This window comes from Athalia rosae, chromosome 3, assembly GCF_917208135.1.
Source record: "Athalia rosae chromosome 3, iyAthRosa1.1, whole genome shotgun sequence".
In the NCBI taxonomy this organism is placed as follows: domain Eukaryota; kingdom Metazoa; phylum Arthropoda; class Insecta; order Hymenoptera; family Athaliidae; genus Athalia; species Athalia rosae.
This window is the reverse complement of record NC_064028.1, coordinates 1,331,364-1,348,473: the sequence shown is the minus strand read 5'-3', so window position 1 is coordinate 1,348,473 and position 17,110 is coordinate 1,331,364. Positions and strand designations below refer to the sequence as shown.

At 41.5% G+C, this 17,110-nt stretch overlaps 1 protein-coding gene and 1 long non-coding RNA gene across 8 annotated transcripts in view; one reads left to right on the top strand and one right to left on the bottom strand.

Annotated features, from left to right (window-relative positions):
- The window catches only part of LOC112694887 (UDP-N-acetylglucosamine--peptide N-acetylglucosaminyltransferase 110 kDa subunit), a 57,622-nt gene that overhangs the window by 22,717 nt on the left and 17,795 nt on the right, over positions 1-17,110 (bottom strand). For 6 of the 7 annotated variants that reach the window (XM_048652815.1, XM_048652813.1, XM_048652814.1 and 3 more), the window contains 9 exons: positions 12,682-12,771; positions 12,418-12,598; positions 10,833-11,435; positions 10,232-10,746; positions 9,663-10,113; positions 9,204-9,580; positions 4,976-9,074; positions 3,824-4,003; positions 3,443-3,748 (listed from right to left, as the gene is read on the bottom strand). In XM_048652815.1, coding sequence (XP_048508772.1) covers positions 8,888-9,074; positions 9,204-9,580; positions 9,663-10,113; positions 10,232-10,746; positions 10,833-11,435; positions 12,418-12,598; positions 12,682-12,771 — 2,404 coding nt within the window. In that variant the 3' untranslated portion in view covers positions 3,443-3,748; positions 3,824-4,003; positions 4,976-8,887. Of the gene's footprint in view, positions 1-3,442; positions 3,749-3,823; positions 4,004-4,975; positions 9,075-9,203; positions 9,581-9,662; positions 10,114-10,231; positions 10,747-10,832; positions 11,436-12,417; positions 12,599-12,681; positions 12,772-13,254; positions 14,934-17,110 lie in introns of those variants that run through there. The other variant, XM_012399623.3, reaches the window with a different exon arrangement.
- The window catches only part of LOC125500320, a 36,816-nt gene that overhangs the window by 10,662 nt on the left and 9,044 nt on the right, over positions 1-17,110 (top strand). The window lies entirely within an intron of this gene.

Here is a 17,110-nt window from a genome sequence, read left to right as displayed (position 1 = left end):
GGGAGCAGCCAAAACCCAGCGGAGAAATTAGGTTACGAAGAGATAGCCGCTAGATAATCGAACTATACGTCCATACATACGCCTGTGTGTATATATTGAAAAATTTTTGTTGGTATATATGGCTGCACGGATGTAGGAAAAAGAGCTGAAATGAGAGCCGAGTAAATAAAAGAGAGGAAAAGTTTTTGATTAATTGCTAACTTGGTCGGTTCCCTTTTTGATTTTGCGAGAATTCAACGACCGTGTATAATACGTACACGCGTATGTATTATACATGGGGTGTAGGTTTATAGATATACAATTTATTTACATAAATTATTCAACGTCTACTGGGCTGACTCGTTGAGCTCCGGGGGGCTTATTTAGGTGGCACATGGAATAAAGTTGTACTCAGTTTCGTATATGCAAGATTGATTCACTGCGGAATCGCTGCTCTATACAGATAAAGGCATATAACCGATACCTGTGTATATGGTTCACGTGGAGAGTAACAGATACATCTGTATAACTCAACATAGCTGCAGGGTTAGCGTGAGTTATCACTCATCTCCGAGAACCGGAAAAAAGCCACAGCGCGGCGCATTTTGTATGAATATGATTTTTCAGGTGTGGACTCGTCGTGTATATACTTACATCCTATGTACGCTATATTTGTGTGTATGTATGTACAACTTACGATTTTCCTTGCCGAGATATTCGCAGATGAACTTCCTTCGAGTACCAGGCCAAAATGATAAGTGCGTACGTACGCGATCACCTCCGTGAAAATTGTGCACGCTCATCAAAATGGCGGACGGCCCGGACGGATGAAAAAACGAACAAGCATGACCCAGCACACGGTATACACGCCGCGAACGATAACAAACACAACGAACGGATGTCGGGATTGCGAAAATGTAACAGGTACGCGAAATAATCACACTCACGAGTACGAGAACTGAGGAAAATTGCACTAAAAACTGGTAAAATCACGAGCGATCCGATAGGTGTAAGAAACGGCGGTTAACATTTTTCTCTCTTGCGAGAAAACAAAAGCGGCGCGTTAACTCGATCCGCTCGCTCCGCTCGCTACGTTCACGCCATACGGCGGCGCTAATGAGAGACTACTCGCAGCCAGGTTCAGATCCTTTCAAATTCAAACGATTTAAATATTTCTGGACTGATTAAAATTTATAAATGATCAGAAATAATCTCGTGGAGAGAGCGCGTTGGATTCGCCTCGAGATACAAAGCGATTATTTTTTTTTCTTTATTTTGATTATATCCAACAACGAAATTAGTTTTAATTTATAGTGAGATACGTATAGATTGATGAGGACAAAGGTTTCACCGCATGTAGTATAAGTTGGAAGGAAAAAATTGTACAATTGTCATTACCAATATTAATAAAACCTGAAATCATTTTCTCTGTTCTTTTTTGATTTTTTGGAAACCCTTCTTCACAAGATGAAACAGGTACATGTGAAACATACTGTGCATCTAATAAAATCGATATTGTTTTTAAAATTATCATGGGCAGATGTAACAGATAATACAGAAGAAGAAAACCAGGTGAAAATGTGGAAGATAAAAATGGTAATTTTTTGAAAATCTGGGTTGATGTGTACCGGGACGATTTGAACCTGTGTACGGGTGTACGTTGAGTACCTTTAAAGTGTACATGTACGAAGAATAATATCTTCTAGGGCGCTTCGCGGAAAACTAGAACGCGATTACATAGAAAGATCGGGCTTTGCGGGGTCTGCAGCTTTTGAGAGAAGGCTTCTCGCGATCAATGGCGTCGTCATGACTACGGGCGTCGTGCCGCGTCGCGATGCTCTACTCCTGATTATTTATGTCAAGGATCCCGCACCACCACACCACCACCATAGCCGCAACCACTGTACCAGGTTACAAGAACCACTACCTCGTGTTCGTTCGTCGCCGCTGCGCACGGATAGGAGTAAGTATGCTGCTGCAGAGAAACGCGAACGAGTAACCCCCTGCAGTAGTTTCCCTACCAATCGATATTCACATTTTACGGAACACCTTCGTAGGTAAATTCAAGTAGAACGCGCCGAGGTGCTGCCTTGCCCATCATTTTTCTCCCAATTTTCGACGAGAGTAAAAGCGACGAATCTATTTCAATGGAACGAACACGTACACTCGTCACTTTATACACATTAATTCTTGGAGACTGTTGCTCTCGTTTTTTTGCATCGAACACGTATGCATATTGTACATGGACGGCTATACTAATATATACTTTTCACCTGCACGCAGACGTTTTTACATATTATATATACTGTAGCTGTACGACTAGAATTACTCCAAGTATATAGTTAATTCCGAGGAAACAACTAATTTCGGTTAACGCTTTTCGGTTATCGTTCGTTCTTCCTAAACGACGAGTGGCACGCATCGCATCGCATGTCACGCAGACAAGTAAAATATCAGGTATTTCTACCGCGTATAACACGACGATAATTAATATACGTCAGTTCCGTGTAGGCACATAAATGTAATATAGATACACGTGCATGCAATTATTATAGTTGCGAGCATAAGGTTGATCGTTCACCGTTGATTGTTTTACTTTTTTTCTTCTACCATTTCTATTTCTTTCTATGCGCCACATTCGAATATTTCCTCATGATAATTAGCAACTCGTACGTGGTGCATTCGATCAAAATGCCGCCTTGACAAAAACCAAAAATAATAATAACCTGGCGGTCATAAGCCATGGAAATATGCTTAAAATAAGAAATGATCAGTTTGAAAGTAGCACGTTTCGTAATTTCTAGAATTTTGGTTACGTTCTAGGTATAAATGTGCATAGTATATAATTGAGCGTAAATTTATGGTTGGCTATACTCGAGTCTTTTTGTTTCATTCTCTTTGTCGACCTGCTGCTCGTATAAAAAAAATTTATTATACGTCGATCGGCCTATACCCACACATTTCACGAATCGGTAACCGTCCAATGCGGAATTTTTTCTAACGATTCTATACATCCGCAGGTATTTTTACATGGAAAACAACCATTCCAAGGTAGGGATTGGTCAGACGAAATAGGGCGGGTTCCTATATGAGTCAAACTTATACTTATAGCTGCCGACAGCCTCCCGTCTGATATATACCTGAGTTTTCTATGAACCATCCGAATTTGTATCAATAACTAAGAAGCAGAAGGAAGTAACTAATTTATAGTTTTTCGGTTCAGGGTTTATGTACAGACCACCGCAAAGGCTTGCGTCTTCAAGTTTATAACTTGAGTGAAAAATCAGACTCGAACTTTTTGCATAGCTATTAAATAATTGTAAAGTTTCTTCATAAATTTTCTTCTCCGTTCATCGCAGGATGGTTAAGATCACGGTCGTTGTGAGAATTCATTTCGAGGGATACGACCTTCTGGTTCTGAGCTATCGATGTAAAATGAATACACCATATTCAGCTTTTATACCTAGCTTTGTGGTTCGTCCGGTCGCGCCATGTCCTCGGCAAAAGAGGACGCCGGTTACGAGTCGTTTTGCTTTTACTCGGGGCCCAATGATTTCGTAGCTTTCCAGGTAAAAAGGCGTCGGCCGGTTATTTTCTACATCGCATATTAGTACCCGAAACTGAAGAGGGTGGATCCGAGAGCCGCCAATCCCGGATACGGTCCACCGGGCCCGAGGCGAACCTCCCCAACCTTCGGACGTATACCGACAAGATTTACGATCCCTCAGGAGCTGCGCACGGAAGCGTCGGAGGATGGATGTACGGGAGGCTAGAAGAGAAGAAGAAAAAATAAGAAGAAAAGGAAGGAGAGAGGGAGAGAGAGAAATCAGTGACGCAGCCTGACCCGTAGTGGGGGAAAATCGTTTCCCGGATTTTTCGTTTTCCTTTCACGTAAAATCCGCAGTAGTCCTTTCCCTGCAGAGCTGGTTTGTCGCACATCAACGTACAGCCGAAAAGGGTTGAGTATTTTCACGCGGCTCCAGAAACTCCCGCAGGTTTAGTTCCGCAAAAGTCAGACGTACACCTGAAATAAATCACCATTTTGAAAATTAAATAGCGCCCCCGAGAGCGATAATAAAAAAATTACGTCCTACGGATACTCTTCTGAAAAACGACATCGTAAAAACTTATGTAATATCCTCCGCCTTATTTCCTATCTTACACTCTACGGACGCGGACTCAAAGAGAGCTTATATATTTATATGGATATGATATAAAAAGTTTTGTAAGATAATTAGACCGGTCACTAAATATGCCTCCGCGCTTTCCGGCCAGATGTAAATGGAACCAGTTTCAGCTCGAATCCAATAGGAGGTCACGACGGCCCGTTGACCCCTTCGTATAATGTACCGCGATCTTGCAGCATGCGCGGGCAAATCTCACCAATAATCATCGTCGTGTATAAAATGCCTATACATCTACGATATGAAAAATTACATTCGTCATCGGTTTCGGGAAAGTCGGCTATGTCTATACACGAGAGTTGAAAACAAGGCGGATGAATAAAACAATAAGCTAAACGTTGACCTCATTTTCAAAAAAGCAAAACTTGAAAGGTCGATATATCGATCGGGAGGGCGCCTTTTTTTCTCCTTTTTACACCTGCGACACACCAGCTGTGCATGTTACTTAGACGCATAACATGTATAGCGCGTCCCATGTCGAACGGACCAATTTTTCCGAAATATTTTTTTAAATTGATCGAGTTTTCGTCAAATTATCGCTCCGAAATACGCCCAATTTACTCGACGGATTCGTGTTCCTGGGATCAAATTACTTCGGGAAATTGTCCTGCAATGAATTTTGAAAATACTCCATTTTCGGCCCAATAATTGACATTTTATTATTGGGTTTTAAATGGTGCATGTTCTCATGTATTTTTATCCCAGGAATCCGAAGCTGGAAGCCAGTTTGATCTGTATATCGATCAGAACATGTGTATCGCACAACGCTCGATATAGTTAAACGAATAAATATAGAAATATATTATACTTACAGTTAATTTATTCAGTAAGCGGCTGATGAATTATTTTTAACACAGTTTTCTGCAAATTTTTTCACCCCCTTTATTTTTCTTTTCGCTGGGAATCTCAACGTCGCACCACACTGTACCCGTTAATAAATACATATGTGTGCCATAAGATCCAGCCTCCCCCCACCCGGAATATACACGATAATTATTATGGTACTTGTTACAGAGTACACATTTTTTTAAAGCACTCGCAAGAAGCTTTTTGGAACGTTGATTATTACGGGCGGAAAATATTTTGCGGTAAATCAATCGCCAGTGGTTTCGACGAGATACACGGTATATAGGGAGCCGAAGAAAATTCCATCGTAACGATCCTCTGAAATTTTCCTCTCCTCCGATATCCCGTATACGCAGGAGTGACGTAAATGTCGTGAAAAATAAGTAAATAAAAAAGAAGAATAGAAAGAAAAAAACCGAGAAGACAACGAATCGCTGTACAGATCGTGGAATCTTACGCATATATATTTATACACTCTAATTTTTCTTAAAAAAAAATTATCCGTTCTCTGTGTTCGCTGTGAAAAAGCGGGGGACTTTCCCACGCCTATTCGCCCTCGAAGGTCACCCCGAGACGGCGAGCTTTCAAGCTCTACGCATTATCATCCAAATTATACGCAAAACGGAACACGTCGTCACGGACGTCGCGTCAGGGAAAATATTTTCTTTTTCCCCACGTGATCGCGCCTCCGTTTTTCATTGCATTTCGGGGTTTTCTTTTTTTTTGTTTTCGTCTAATTTCTGGAAAAAAGACCGCGATAATTTTTTAATTACCTGGTGTCGTGCGTCATACGCGACCGACGTTGACACACAAGTGCCACCCGCAGGTGTAATTTGTTCATTATTCGGTATCGCAGGTCATACACGTGGAAAGGCCAGGTCGGCGAAGAAGTTGGGCACGCTGGATGCGGCGCGTCCCTGGAGCGTTGTTGATTGGCCGGTTAGCTCACCGCGCGTTCTTTAGACCGGGCGCTATTCGGGCCCCACGAATCTTCTTTAGCGTCTCACTTTCGGGCTACGATATGCCCCTGTCTGGCTCTTTGTCTAGCGCTTCCGTTAAATAATTATGCGACGTAGTGTTCGTTTCATTCGTTTCGTTTCGTTTCGTGGCTGAAAAAAATCTACACCGTGTATTCAAAGAACGCCTGGAGCTTTTAGAAACAACCGGGACCGGGCGTTCGGATTTGGCTTAACGGGAAAACCTGATCCGTCGCTACTGATGCAGGATTTATTAAACCCATATGAATACATGTTTTAAATAGGTACATATATTCGTTTTATGTACTCAAACTTCTCGTACCACTCGCTCGAAAAACCTACGAACGGCTCACAGCGGAACGAATTAAAATTCTACATACATATGTAGTGTAAGTTTTCATTTATCATGCATGCAGCTAATGCCTGAAGAAAGAGGTCACCAACTCACTCGTGGAGTAATGATTTTGTTTTTTTTTTTTTTCTTTCTTCATTAATTAAATGGTTCTTCCTTCGTCTAATTGACTCGTAGAGTTTACAATTTATCGTTGGAAGACCGAAGAATATAGATATTTTTTTTCGAGTTTTACCCTCCAATCAATTATCCAGAAAAAATGTCAACGCAAAATTTTGAAATGCGCACTGAATGGGATTTTTATAATTGTCGTTTCGCTACCGCAGATCGTTCCCCCGCCGCTATAAAGAGACGGAAATTTCCAACTTCGCACATTACCAAAGTTTTGTGCGGAGCTTTCGAATCTCTGTTTTCTCTAAGGGTTGCCCCCGTGTTTATTACATCTCTTTGTGTTCCCTGTAACCACAACTCGCTTTGATAATAGCTCTGTTCTCTAGGAGACGTTGATTTGTACAGCGGAATTAGTAAATTTCAGCGAAAGATAAGCAGATATGTTTCTCGCACATCTATATACATAATATAAGCGTATATAATATAAAGTATTTTGTAGAGAGCCTTACCCAAAACCGCTTTCTCCTTTGTTTCCTCTAGGGAGAAATTCCGCAAAGGAATAAAAGGACATATAGAGCGGGAGAGACAAAGGTGGCGTATGTGCTTTATTAATAAATGGGAAAGTGCGCAGCGAATCGAAATCCAAATTATTGAAGGATGCTGCGTTTTTTTCTTCTCAATGTCATTCTAACTTCAAAGACTAGATCCCCCCGGTTAGAAATTCGCCCATAGCTATAATATATTCTCTGAGCGCTCGTAAAATGTCGTCCTCAAGATCGTGAGGAAGGGATTTTTATCTTCTATTCGAACGGGTGAAGAAGATCGTAGAAATCGTAAATTTCCTGTTCGTTAAAAGAGAACGGATACTGAAATATTTTTTTTTCCATTTTTGCCGACATCTTTTCACAAGACGTTCGAATTGCAACAGAGGAAAAAAAAAAACGAGGCAAAAAAAGACCCGATCTCGATTGTGCGCTCGCGGGACATTGAATACTAAGTAAGCGAGTAAAGTACGATTGGGAATGCAGCCCCGTTGTAGAACCATATACCGCATCAAATTACCAGAACACTATGTAACTCTAGACAATTGAATCTAATTAATGCGCCGCTCGCTCGTATCATGTCAAATGCCCTATATAATTTCATGGTAGGTTGTCAGGATCCAGTTTACATTGAAATAACTCGCGTAGAAAATTAGCTCGAAGCTTACTTATTGATTTTCAATTTAATTTCGCAATTCGAATTCACGGGTGTTCGACAAAATTGACGCGTTCGCAAAATGATAATTTGAAAATTCGAAAAAATAAATCCAACCAGGTAAGCATCGGATGTTTTTTTTTTTTCTTCTTTGATATGCGTATTAAAAATATAGTTGAGCAACTCGCTTGCATCACGATCATGTGAAAGGATTCTGTGAGTTTGGAGCGTTATTAATGAAGCGATTAGTTGAAATTATAATTCACCGTGGGATATACTCAAGAGGCGGATTCAGTGGAAATATGAACGATCAGATTTTACACCGTTTATATTTTTTTCGACTCACTTATCAGTATGTATGATGTACCATGTGTTACAATGCTTCATACCTCCACTCACGCTTCCGAACTTCCGATTCACTCTATAAACTATCAGATTGAAATAATAGTGATAATACTACTAATAATAATCGTAATAATATTACTACTATTAATGATAATCATCGTAATAATAATGATAGTAATAATAATAATAATAATAATAATAATATATTTCAACTATTTACAGGTTTGGTATATCGATAGTCGACCAATATCATACAATCATAGTTGATTAGCTTCGATAACTGAGGCGTAGGCTTCGATAGGATCACATTAAAAATTCACAGATATTTTGCTATTAGGTAGCGGTGTACGGTCTAGTCTAGTAAAATGACAGACTATCGGTGAAATTGAAATCACAAAAAGCCTCGAAGAATCACGTATGCGAATAGCAGTGATCTTTTTTACAACCTAGTCGAATCAATTGCAGTTTAAGTATTATACAATATGGGTGAAGATGGAGCTGGAAAGTAAAAGTACCAGGCTCGTACTTGCGTCAATTGGATATTATGCGAAATTTTTCTTTTTTTTTTTTTCTTTGCGTGTGTTTCATACATACAGACGTTTCGAGCAGTCGCAATAACGCATAGTTGCTACCGCTCGTTGTTGCATCTACACAACCAAATTCGTAATCATTTATGGTAAATTAAGTCCTAAAAGCTAATCTAACCTCGTCAACACTATCATACAAAATTGTGGCCAACGAATAATGATTATCGATACGACCAGGACAGCGTTAAGTAGAAGCAAAGCTTTCAAAGATGGCTACTCGATACGCTCGGAGTAACCCTGACTGCAGACGGACTTAGGGATCATTAGTCTAGAGATCAATGCAAAGAACTAGTACCTGGCAGATTGAGATTAGTCAGACATCTGATTCTGACTCTCGGATTTCTCGATGGCTGCTACATGGTCCGGTTTTTCTCCACGAGCGTAACGCTCCCACATTCGCGCGTAGAGCATTTCCATACCTTGAGCATACATTTTGCAGTTGAATAACGGACTGTCCGATCGAGCCTTCCATACTTTGGCACGAACCGCTTTCAAGCTAGAAAAATATCGAAAAAACGCATCCACGATATTAAACGAAACTCCAAGGACTCAACCGATCGATCGATCGATTTGACAAAGGCGACTCGACGACTATGCTGCGACGATGAGAATTATTTTTACTCACAATTCCCTGTCCGTTCCCAGTCGAACAGCGATATCCTGGTACTCCTGACGCGTCCTAGCGACAAGCTCGGGTGCTCCCAAGGTGTTGAGTTGGCTGGCAGCTACCCTCGATGCCAAAGTTTCACCAGGAAGTGTGACGACTGGTGTTCCGGTCCACAAAACATCCATGCTGGTCGTGTGTCCGTTGCACAGTGGAGTATCGAGACATACGTCGGCGAGTTGTCCACGTCTTACGTGTTCCTCTTTCGCAGCGACGTTGCTGAAAAGAATTCTACCGGGAGCAAGGCCAAGTTGTTGAGCTGTAGCTTGTAGATTCGGCTCTCCGACGGCAGGGAAACGCAGGAGCCAGAGAACGGAGTTTGGCACGTGCTTCAAGATCTGCAAGATAAACGATATTCATGTCTTTCTGCCGAAACGGGGACTACGGAGATTTGATTTTTTCATCTCAGATCGCACTTACGTAGGCCCACATGTGAAGCGTGAGGGGGTCAATTTTATATAATTGATTGAAATTGCAATATACGACCGCGTCCTCGGGTAGACCGTACTGTTGTCTGGTGGTGATCACGATGTTCTGGGGAACCTCTTCTCCCGTGGCTGTTTTATTGTTCACCTGTGTGGTGGCCATACCGTTTTGGACGACGACTCCGTTGACGGACATCTGACATTGGCCAGAGGCGATCATCGTCTCTATCGGAGTGGTCGTCGGCAGTTCGGCTACCTTCATCGATATTTCTAACGGTTTCTTAGAATCCGGGACTATGACTTCTCTGATCTCTTTGATAAGAGTACTCTCCATCATTGGGGAGAGATCGGTCGCATTAATGACAGCCACATTGTCCGCAACTTTACCTTTCGCGTTAAGTTTATCCGTCAAAATAAGACGTTCCTTCAGATGCGGGAACATTTGTCTGTGAAATAAGTAAACGAAACTTCACTACTCGCGTTCGTTCAACCCTGCGAATTTTCAACTAGGAAAAACATTCGACAATTACAACGCCATTTGTGATCGTGATCGTGATCGCCTACCTGTGATCTCCGATGAAATATGTATGCGGCATGTATGCAAGTTTTTCGCTGTACTGGCTGGCGAGTTCCAGCGGAGAAGTAACTTCGTCGGTGATCAGATAATCCATGAAGCTGGCACCGGAGGTTCCGGGATACCCGAGCCACATGACCTGCACGGGTGCTGGTCTGAGGGCGAATATTTCATTTCTGGCCCCTTTGGTGTATCCGTTCATGTTAACGAGAATATGAACACCGTCGGAGTTGATCCGGTCAGCGGCTTTTCCGTTGCAAGGAATCTGTGAGAGATCTATGAAGTGTTCCGCCTCCCTGGCTATCTTCGCACGAAAAGCTGTCCCATCGTCGACACTGAGAGCGTAACAGAAAACCTCCACATTTGTCTTATCGTGGAGTCCAGGAATGGATTGCATCAAATGACTCGTCGGATGATTTCCAAAGTCCGACGATACGTAACCGATCTTCAAGCGAGGTCCCACCTCCCTTGGATATTTGTACGGCTGTTTGTGTAAGACGTGGATCTGAAACAAGGAGCGATGGATCGTGTGATTTCACCGAGTGAGGGTGGATGAAAAAGTAGAAGACCGCATGAAAAAAGTCAATTCACCTTTTCGATGCACAAGTTAGCGTGTCTAGCGGCGATGGCCTTTCTAAATTCATGACTCAGAGGATAGAGCATGGAATGATGCGGATGGACGCTGGGCAATCTATTTTTGTCCAGTTGTTCGGCGACTATGGAGACGAGCTTCTTCATTCTCGCCTCATAGTCCGTCCAATCGCAGACAATCTGCAGGCAGTGAGCCAGATTGCAGTAAGCATCGGGAAAATCTGGTTTTAATTTCAGAGCAGTTCTGTACGACTGTATGGCCTCGGGAATGTTTCCAGAGTCTTTGTGAATGGAGGCCAAGTTCGAATGGGCATCGGCAAACGCCGGATTGATCTGAATCGCTCTGGTATAGCATTGCAGGGCGCCCTGAATGTCTTGCATTTCCTTCAACGTGTTTCCCATGTTTGAGTAAGCATCGGCGAAAGTTGGCTGGATGCGGATTGCTTCTTTATAATGCATCAGTGCTTCGTTTAGTTTTCCCTGTTGCTGCAAAACGGATGCTAAGTTGCTGTGGGCTGCGGCGAATTCTGGGAAAACTTCCAGGGCTTTCAAATACAAACGAGTAGCTTCTTCTATGTAGCCCTGTTCTCGTTTTATGTTGGCCTGTGAACAAAAGTAATGGAAATTGTTCACGCTCGAGGTATTTGGAATTAAAAATCGATGAGCTACGCGTAAGCATCTATGGTGTCAACAGGTACATTATTCCGAAGCTTAAATGAAACCTGTAGTTCATCAGCAAAAAAAAAGACAACAGAGTCGGTACCATATGAGTTACGATATTGTAGCCATCCCATTTTGCGTTATGATACATTTTCGTATGCAAGGTCTGTTATCCACGAATCGCTCACAAGATATTTTTTTCTTCACGGTTTTTTTCCCCCGAAATCTATTTTAAATATTACTGTCTTTTTCATGCGTTCGCGAGTACAGGACGATAATTTTTCAACGCCGAGTTGCGATTTTTTATAATTAGCGGCGTGCAAATCGGACATTTATTCTATGGATCTATGAATAGACTAGCCGAAATCAGAAGCGGTAAACCGCGTATTTTTCACGGCGCAAGTCACGACGTTGCCTGGTCACGGCTCAACACTTGAAACAGCGGTTTTGGGGAAAATTAATTCCTCATTTTTCATGCGAATAAAAATTTTTTCCCGCCGACGTTTGCGTCATTTGTATTTTTCGAGATCGCGTATTGCCGGCTATTGTCAACAAAAAGTTCATTCCAACGATAAGGATAAGCGACATAATCTCGTGGGGCTCGACAGATAACGTGGCGAACCACCAGGTTAGCTGGAGCAAAGTTAGTAGCCAACTGTAAAACCAACTTGTTAATTGACGAATTAGAAAATTGGAATAGTTGAAGGTGATTCTACCGCGGAGTCAGTTGCCGCGTGGACCGTTGATCTCTGAGCGCTTGGATTGCATCACTTTTATAACCGTATTTTATAAATGCTTTGTCATCTCTCGTTCCCCCCGAATTATTTTCTCCGAGATTCTAGCCACCGGTTCAGGATCAGACCTCGCGAGGTAAATGAGACACCGAATCTTAGCCCCCCCGCCCCCGTCTCTCGTTCAAACTTACCAGATTGTTAAGTGAGTCCGCGTGTGTGGGACAGAGACGTAGCGCTGTATTATAGCATTCTTCGGCCTCGACAACTTGTCCCTTTTCTTTAAGTGCGTTAGCCAAATTGCAATAAGCATCTGGAAAGTTTGGCTGTAGCTCAATAGCTCGACGATAAGTATCGATCGCCAGGTCGATGAGTCTGAAAACAAAAGGGAAACTATGAATTGAAGATCCACCGAGGGGCGGTTAAGAATTCAAAGCACATTTTCCGAAGCAACTCACCCCTGCTCATAGTAAACGCAGGCCAAATTTCCATGTACAACCGCATTGTTGGGACTGAGATTCAATGCGCGTAGGTAGGCGGCAACGGCTCTGAAAAATAAACACATTTACAATTTCAATGATTACACGCTTTCAAGTATTCCGAAATCAACCGCATGGCGAAAAAACATTCCTATGGCGACTAACGCAATTCAACGATAAGATAAGCGGCACGACATAAAAATAGAATTTACAGCGAATCATGGCGTTGGTAGGAAATCGCGAATCGTCGCGTACTGCATCGAATCTTATTCAACTTGATCGTTTTTTTATACAAAGAATTTGCGCTTCCTCTGCGATTCGAAAACCTCGTATTAACCAGCCCATTAATTTATCGCCAAACGACCTGGATACCTTATTCAATTCGATCTCGCGTTTTTTTTTTTTCCTTTCGTTTCATCATCGTCGCGAACGAATGAAAATGAAAGAATAAAAATGAAAGAAGACGGGACGTTGAGTCTATGAATAATTCTACGTTAGAATTGAGTAGCACTCTAGCGACATAGATATTCCAGGATAATCGAATTTGGCAACCTCTTAATCCAGGCTTTTATCCAGGCAATGCATCCGGGGGGTGTTGGACGGGAGATCGTGCTTTCCAATTGAAGACGAAATGACGGTGCAACCGTAGTTGAAGGTGAAATCACCGTATAGACTATAACACACTGGTACTCCATTCCTCATCCATTGCATATATGAGAAAAGGTTTGCTTATTTATTACCATGTACCTCCTTTTTTTTTTAGTTTATTTATAATCTGTTATATTGTCTGTGGGACTGATTTATATCCATATATTTATGTCGATACAAATTGCATAAAATTTAATATTTTTTTTCTATTTCCTTTATTTACTTATTATTTTTTTTTTTTTTCTACGTATAAAACATTTATTTGAATCAGTTCATCATCATCATCATCATATATCGATTGCGATATTTTTCATTCTTTACTTTTACTTTTTTACTGATTCGTTTCCAGTGCTTTAATTTTTCATAATATATTTATTGTACATTGAGCTTTTGAAGTCTAGGGGTCAGTCTCTTGGGTAAGATCACGGACAGAAAGAAAAACGAAAAACCTTAAATAATTATTATCTCGGTTTCTCAATGCGCATTTTACTGCAGCGTCGAAATATATACTTGTAAAATTATGTCACCTCCAATTTGTTATTATTTATTCATTTTTTTTTTTTGAGCCCTTCGTAATACTTCCTCTTTTTAGTTTCTGCACTTTTCTCTTTATAGTCAGTCTTCGTAGTTGCCATTTACATATTATGCCTCCAAATCTTCAGTGTATTTTCTCTCTACAATAATTATCGGACTTTGTTCTAATCCACAATCGGCCTTCCGAATGAAAGAATAAAAAAAATGGACACGGTATCGTTTGATTATTTATTCCTTCGTTATCCTCCGTTTTTCTTTTTTGATTTTTTTTTTTAAATTGTTTTTACAGTCTCCCTACGATATAATCACAACGCGTGTAATTTCGAATCGAAAAATTAGCGATTAACCAGAAATCAATGACGCTTGTTTTATCGCGTCCAAGTTCACCACCAGGAAAATAGCAATTGTTCAACAAAATTACACCATTACGTCCGACCTGTACGCACAAAATGTGAAGGAACTTTCTCGATTATGAGGCGAGGATATTTGTAAAGAAAGTTTTTCGAAAATCATTTGTACAGCAAATATTATTTTTTCCAACACTTATGTGAGAACGTAATACAAATTCGACTATAAGTGTCCAGCGAAATTGATAAAAAACAAATAAGAAAAATGGATCACCTGCAAGTCGCTGAATGAAAAGTTGAAAGTGAAAATCATAAGGCACGATACCGATCGCGCGTATCGATGAAAGGAATAAAAATCCCCAAACAACCGATTGTCGGAGTGCAAAAAAGCGAATTAAAATTACAAAGAATGAGAAATTAGAGGAGAAACCTAACGAACTTCACACGAATACGTTACGAATTCGTAATGATGTTTAATCGTCGATGTAAATTATGAAATCGGCATATATCATGGGCGACTCGAAGCGATAGAATAGGAATATAGTTTCAAAGTGCAGTTTATATCGGAGCGACGGACGTAAATGATAAAATATAAATAGTGTAAGAAAAACGAATGTTTCATCGAAGAATAGATAGTAAGATAGACAGCGTGTTGCGGAGGCTACGAACTAAACTACTGGTTAGACGGTCGTCGGGGCGGCAGTGGAGACGACGATGGTGCGTCGCGACGCTCGCCGTCGACGCGGAGAAAGAAGTGTGGAGGGGGTTGAACGGTTGCTAGGCAATCCGTCGGTGGTGGATGTTGAGCGTATTTTTCTTTTCCCCTTTTTTTTACGTTTATTTTCAACCCGCCTAACGCGAGAGCAAAAGTCCGCCCTGCGACGGTAAACGGGGGATGCACTCGAATTTTGTTCCCGTGCAGAGTAGGTACGCGGTTTAGTTTTCCCCACCGATCGCGGACGTCCTCTTTTCGAACTTTTCCTTCTCCCGAGCGTTGGATTTACGATGAAAAAAAAAAATCCAACAAAAAACAAACAGCGACGATTCAATTCCCCGATTATTTATATGTAAACTAGAGTCGGTTTCAAGTTGATTAAACCTCGCGTGCGAAAAACCCAATTCAAACATTATACATCACGTGTTCACCGCTTTTGTATTATAGGGTGGGTATCGAGCTACTTTCATTGAGTTTCACGCGCTGGTCGAGTTTCATTCGATTCGAATAACACACGTCAGGTTGTTCGACGTCCGGCAAAACGGGTTTGCCTACTCCGGCTATTCATTTATCCATTTTATACGTCAGATGGATATTTATTGGGACGTTACGCCGTAGTTGAGCCGACACAAAAAGCTCGCACCGCGCCAATTAGGGTCGTTATTGTTATCGATTGTAAAATTCAATCAACTAGCGAGCATAATTATCCATCGTAGATAAAACGCCCTAGAGACGCCGTGCCGTATTTCACGTCACGAACGCCCTATAAATTAATAATTTTGTAAAACTAAGAGAATGAAAAACAACGAATTCTTCATCGCAACGAATTCCCCGGCAGGTAGGTCGATCGGTGATCGGTTCGCGTATTTTTCTCTCCTCCGCAAAAGGGCGGAGTGCATGTGCAGGCGATGCGTTTGCATTATCTCTAAATCCAGGTTGTTGCGAAGGGCATCGCATCGCGTGTATACAGGCGACGCGTATTCCACGTATATCGTGCCCCGATATTGATTCAAAAGATTACGCGCGTCCCATTCAGAGGTCCCAAGTACGCTCATGCGCCTTTTATCTCGCAAGAAGCTAATAAGGTTCATCTTGAAACGTCGTGAATTAATCTCATCCGCCTACAAGGAGTTCCGTCCATCCCATTTTCCGGCGAAATTAATCTCGCGCGTTTCGTTCCTGGCCTGTTTTTTTTTTTTTGTTTTTTTCGTTTTCGTTTTCAAATCCCAAACCGAGGCGGGTGAGCTTTTATTGAAAACTCGAAGCGCACCCTCTTCGTTTTTTTTCTACCCTCAGCGGTACTTGAAAAAAAAAAAAAAAAAAAAATGGTAAAGGGACTACAGAGCTTTACGATTGGCGAAATATCAGAGCACGTATCGCGGTTAAGAAGGCGGAAGAAAAAAAAGAAGATGTTTCGAATAAGGACAAATCCAGGGGACAAGGAAAAGATGTCCTTTTTACAATTGATTCGTGTCGCCCGAGTTTAAATGAAGGAATACGGAGGCGAAACGACTGATTTGGACCCCCGTCACGATCCTACAGGAAGTTCGGGTCCGGCTGGTGGATCGGATTAATATACTAATTTTGGCTCATCCAGCTGGCTCGGATGGCGATTTTGCTAATCGGCTCAAAGTCCTAGAACCGAGTTTGGTCAGCGTTATTATAAATACGTGCGGACATAGGTGACAAAATAATAGACGCGAATAGAATTTCAGAGGTGGACCACGTAGAGATAAAGTATAAAGTAGAATAAACTTGAAGTCGAAGCATGAATATTGATCGCGTAATCGAGGGCTCGAAGTTATCGGGATGAAATTTCCAGCGCTGGACCGGAGCGATTTTTTTCTTTTTTTTTTTTTTCTTTAAGGAGTCGACGTCTCCGCGAGATCCTCGCAGATGCTGCGAAATCAAGCAATCTATTTTTCACGAGCGTCTCGAGCGTCTAGTTAGTTTTTTTTCGTTGATTAATCAGCGAAACTCGTGGTCGTGAATTATTCGAGTCCTTAATGTGACGACGATTAAAGTGGTTGCGTTTTAGGACACGTCATCGCTGTACGAGTATCGCGATTTCAACGCGAGTTTCACTCGTTTGTAATAACTTCGGATCGATAAAACGGCCTGACCTAACTTCCAAGTTTCATATCATTTTTTTCCGTTTTATTTG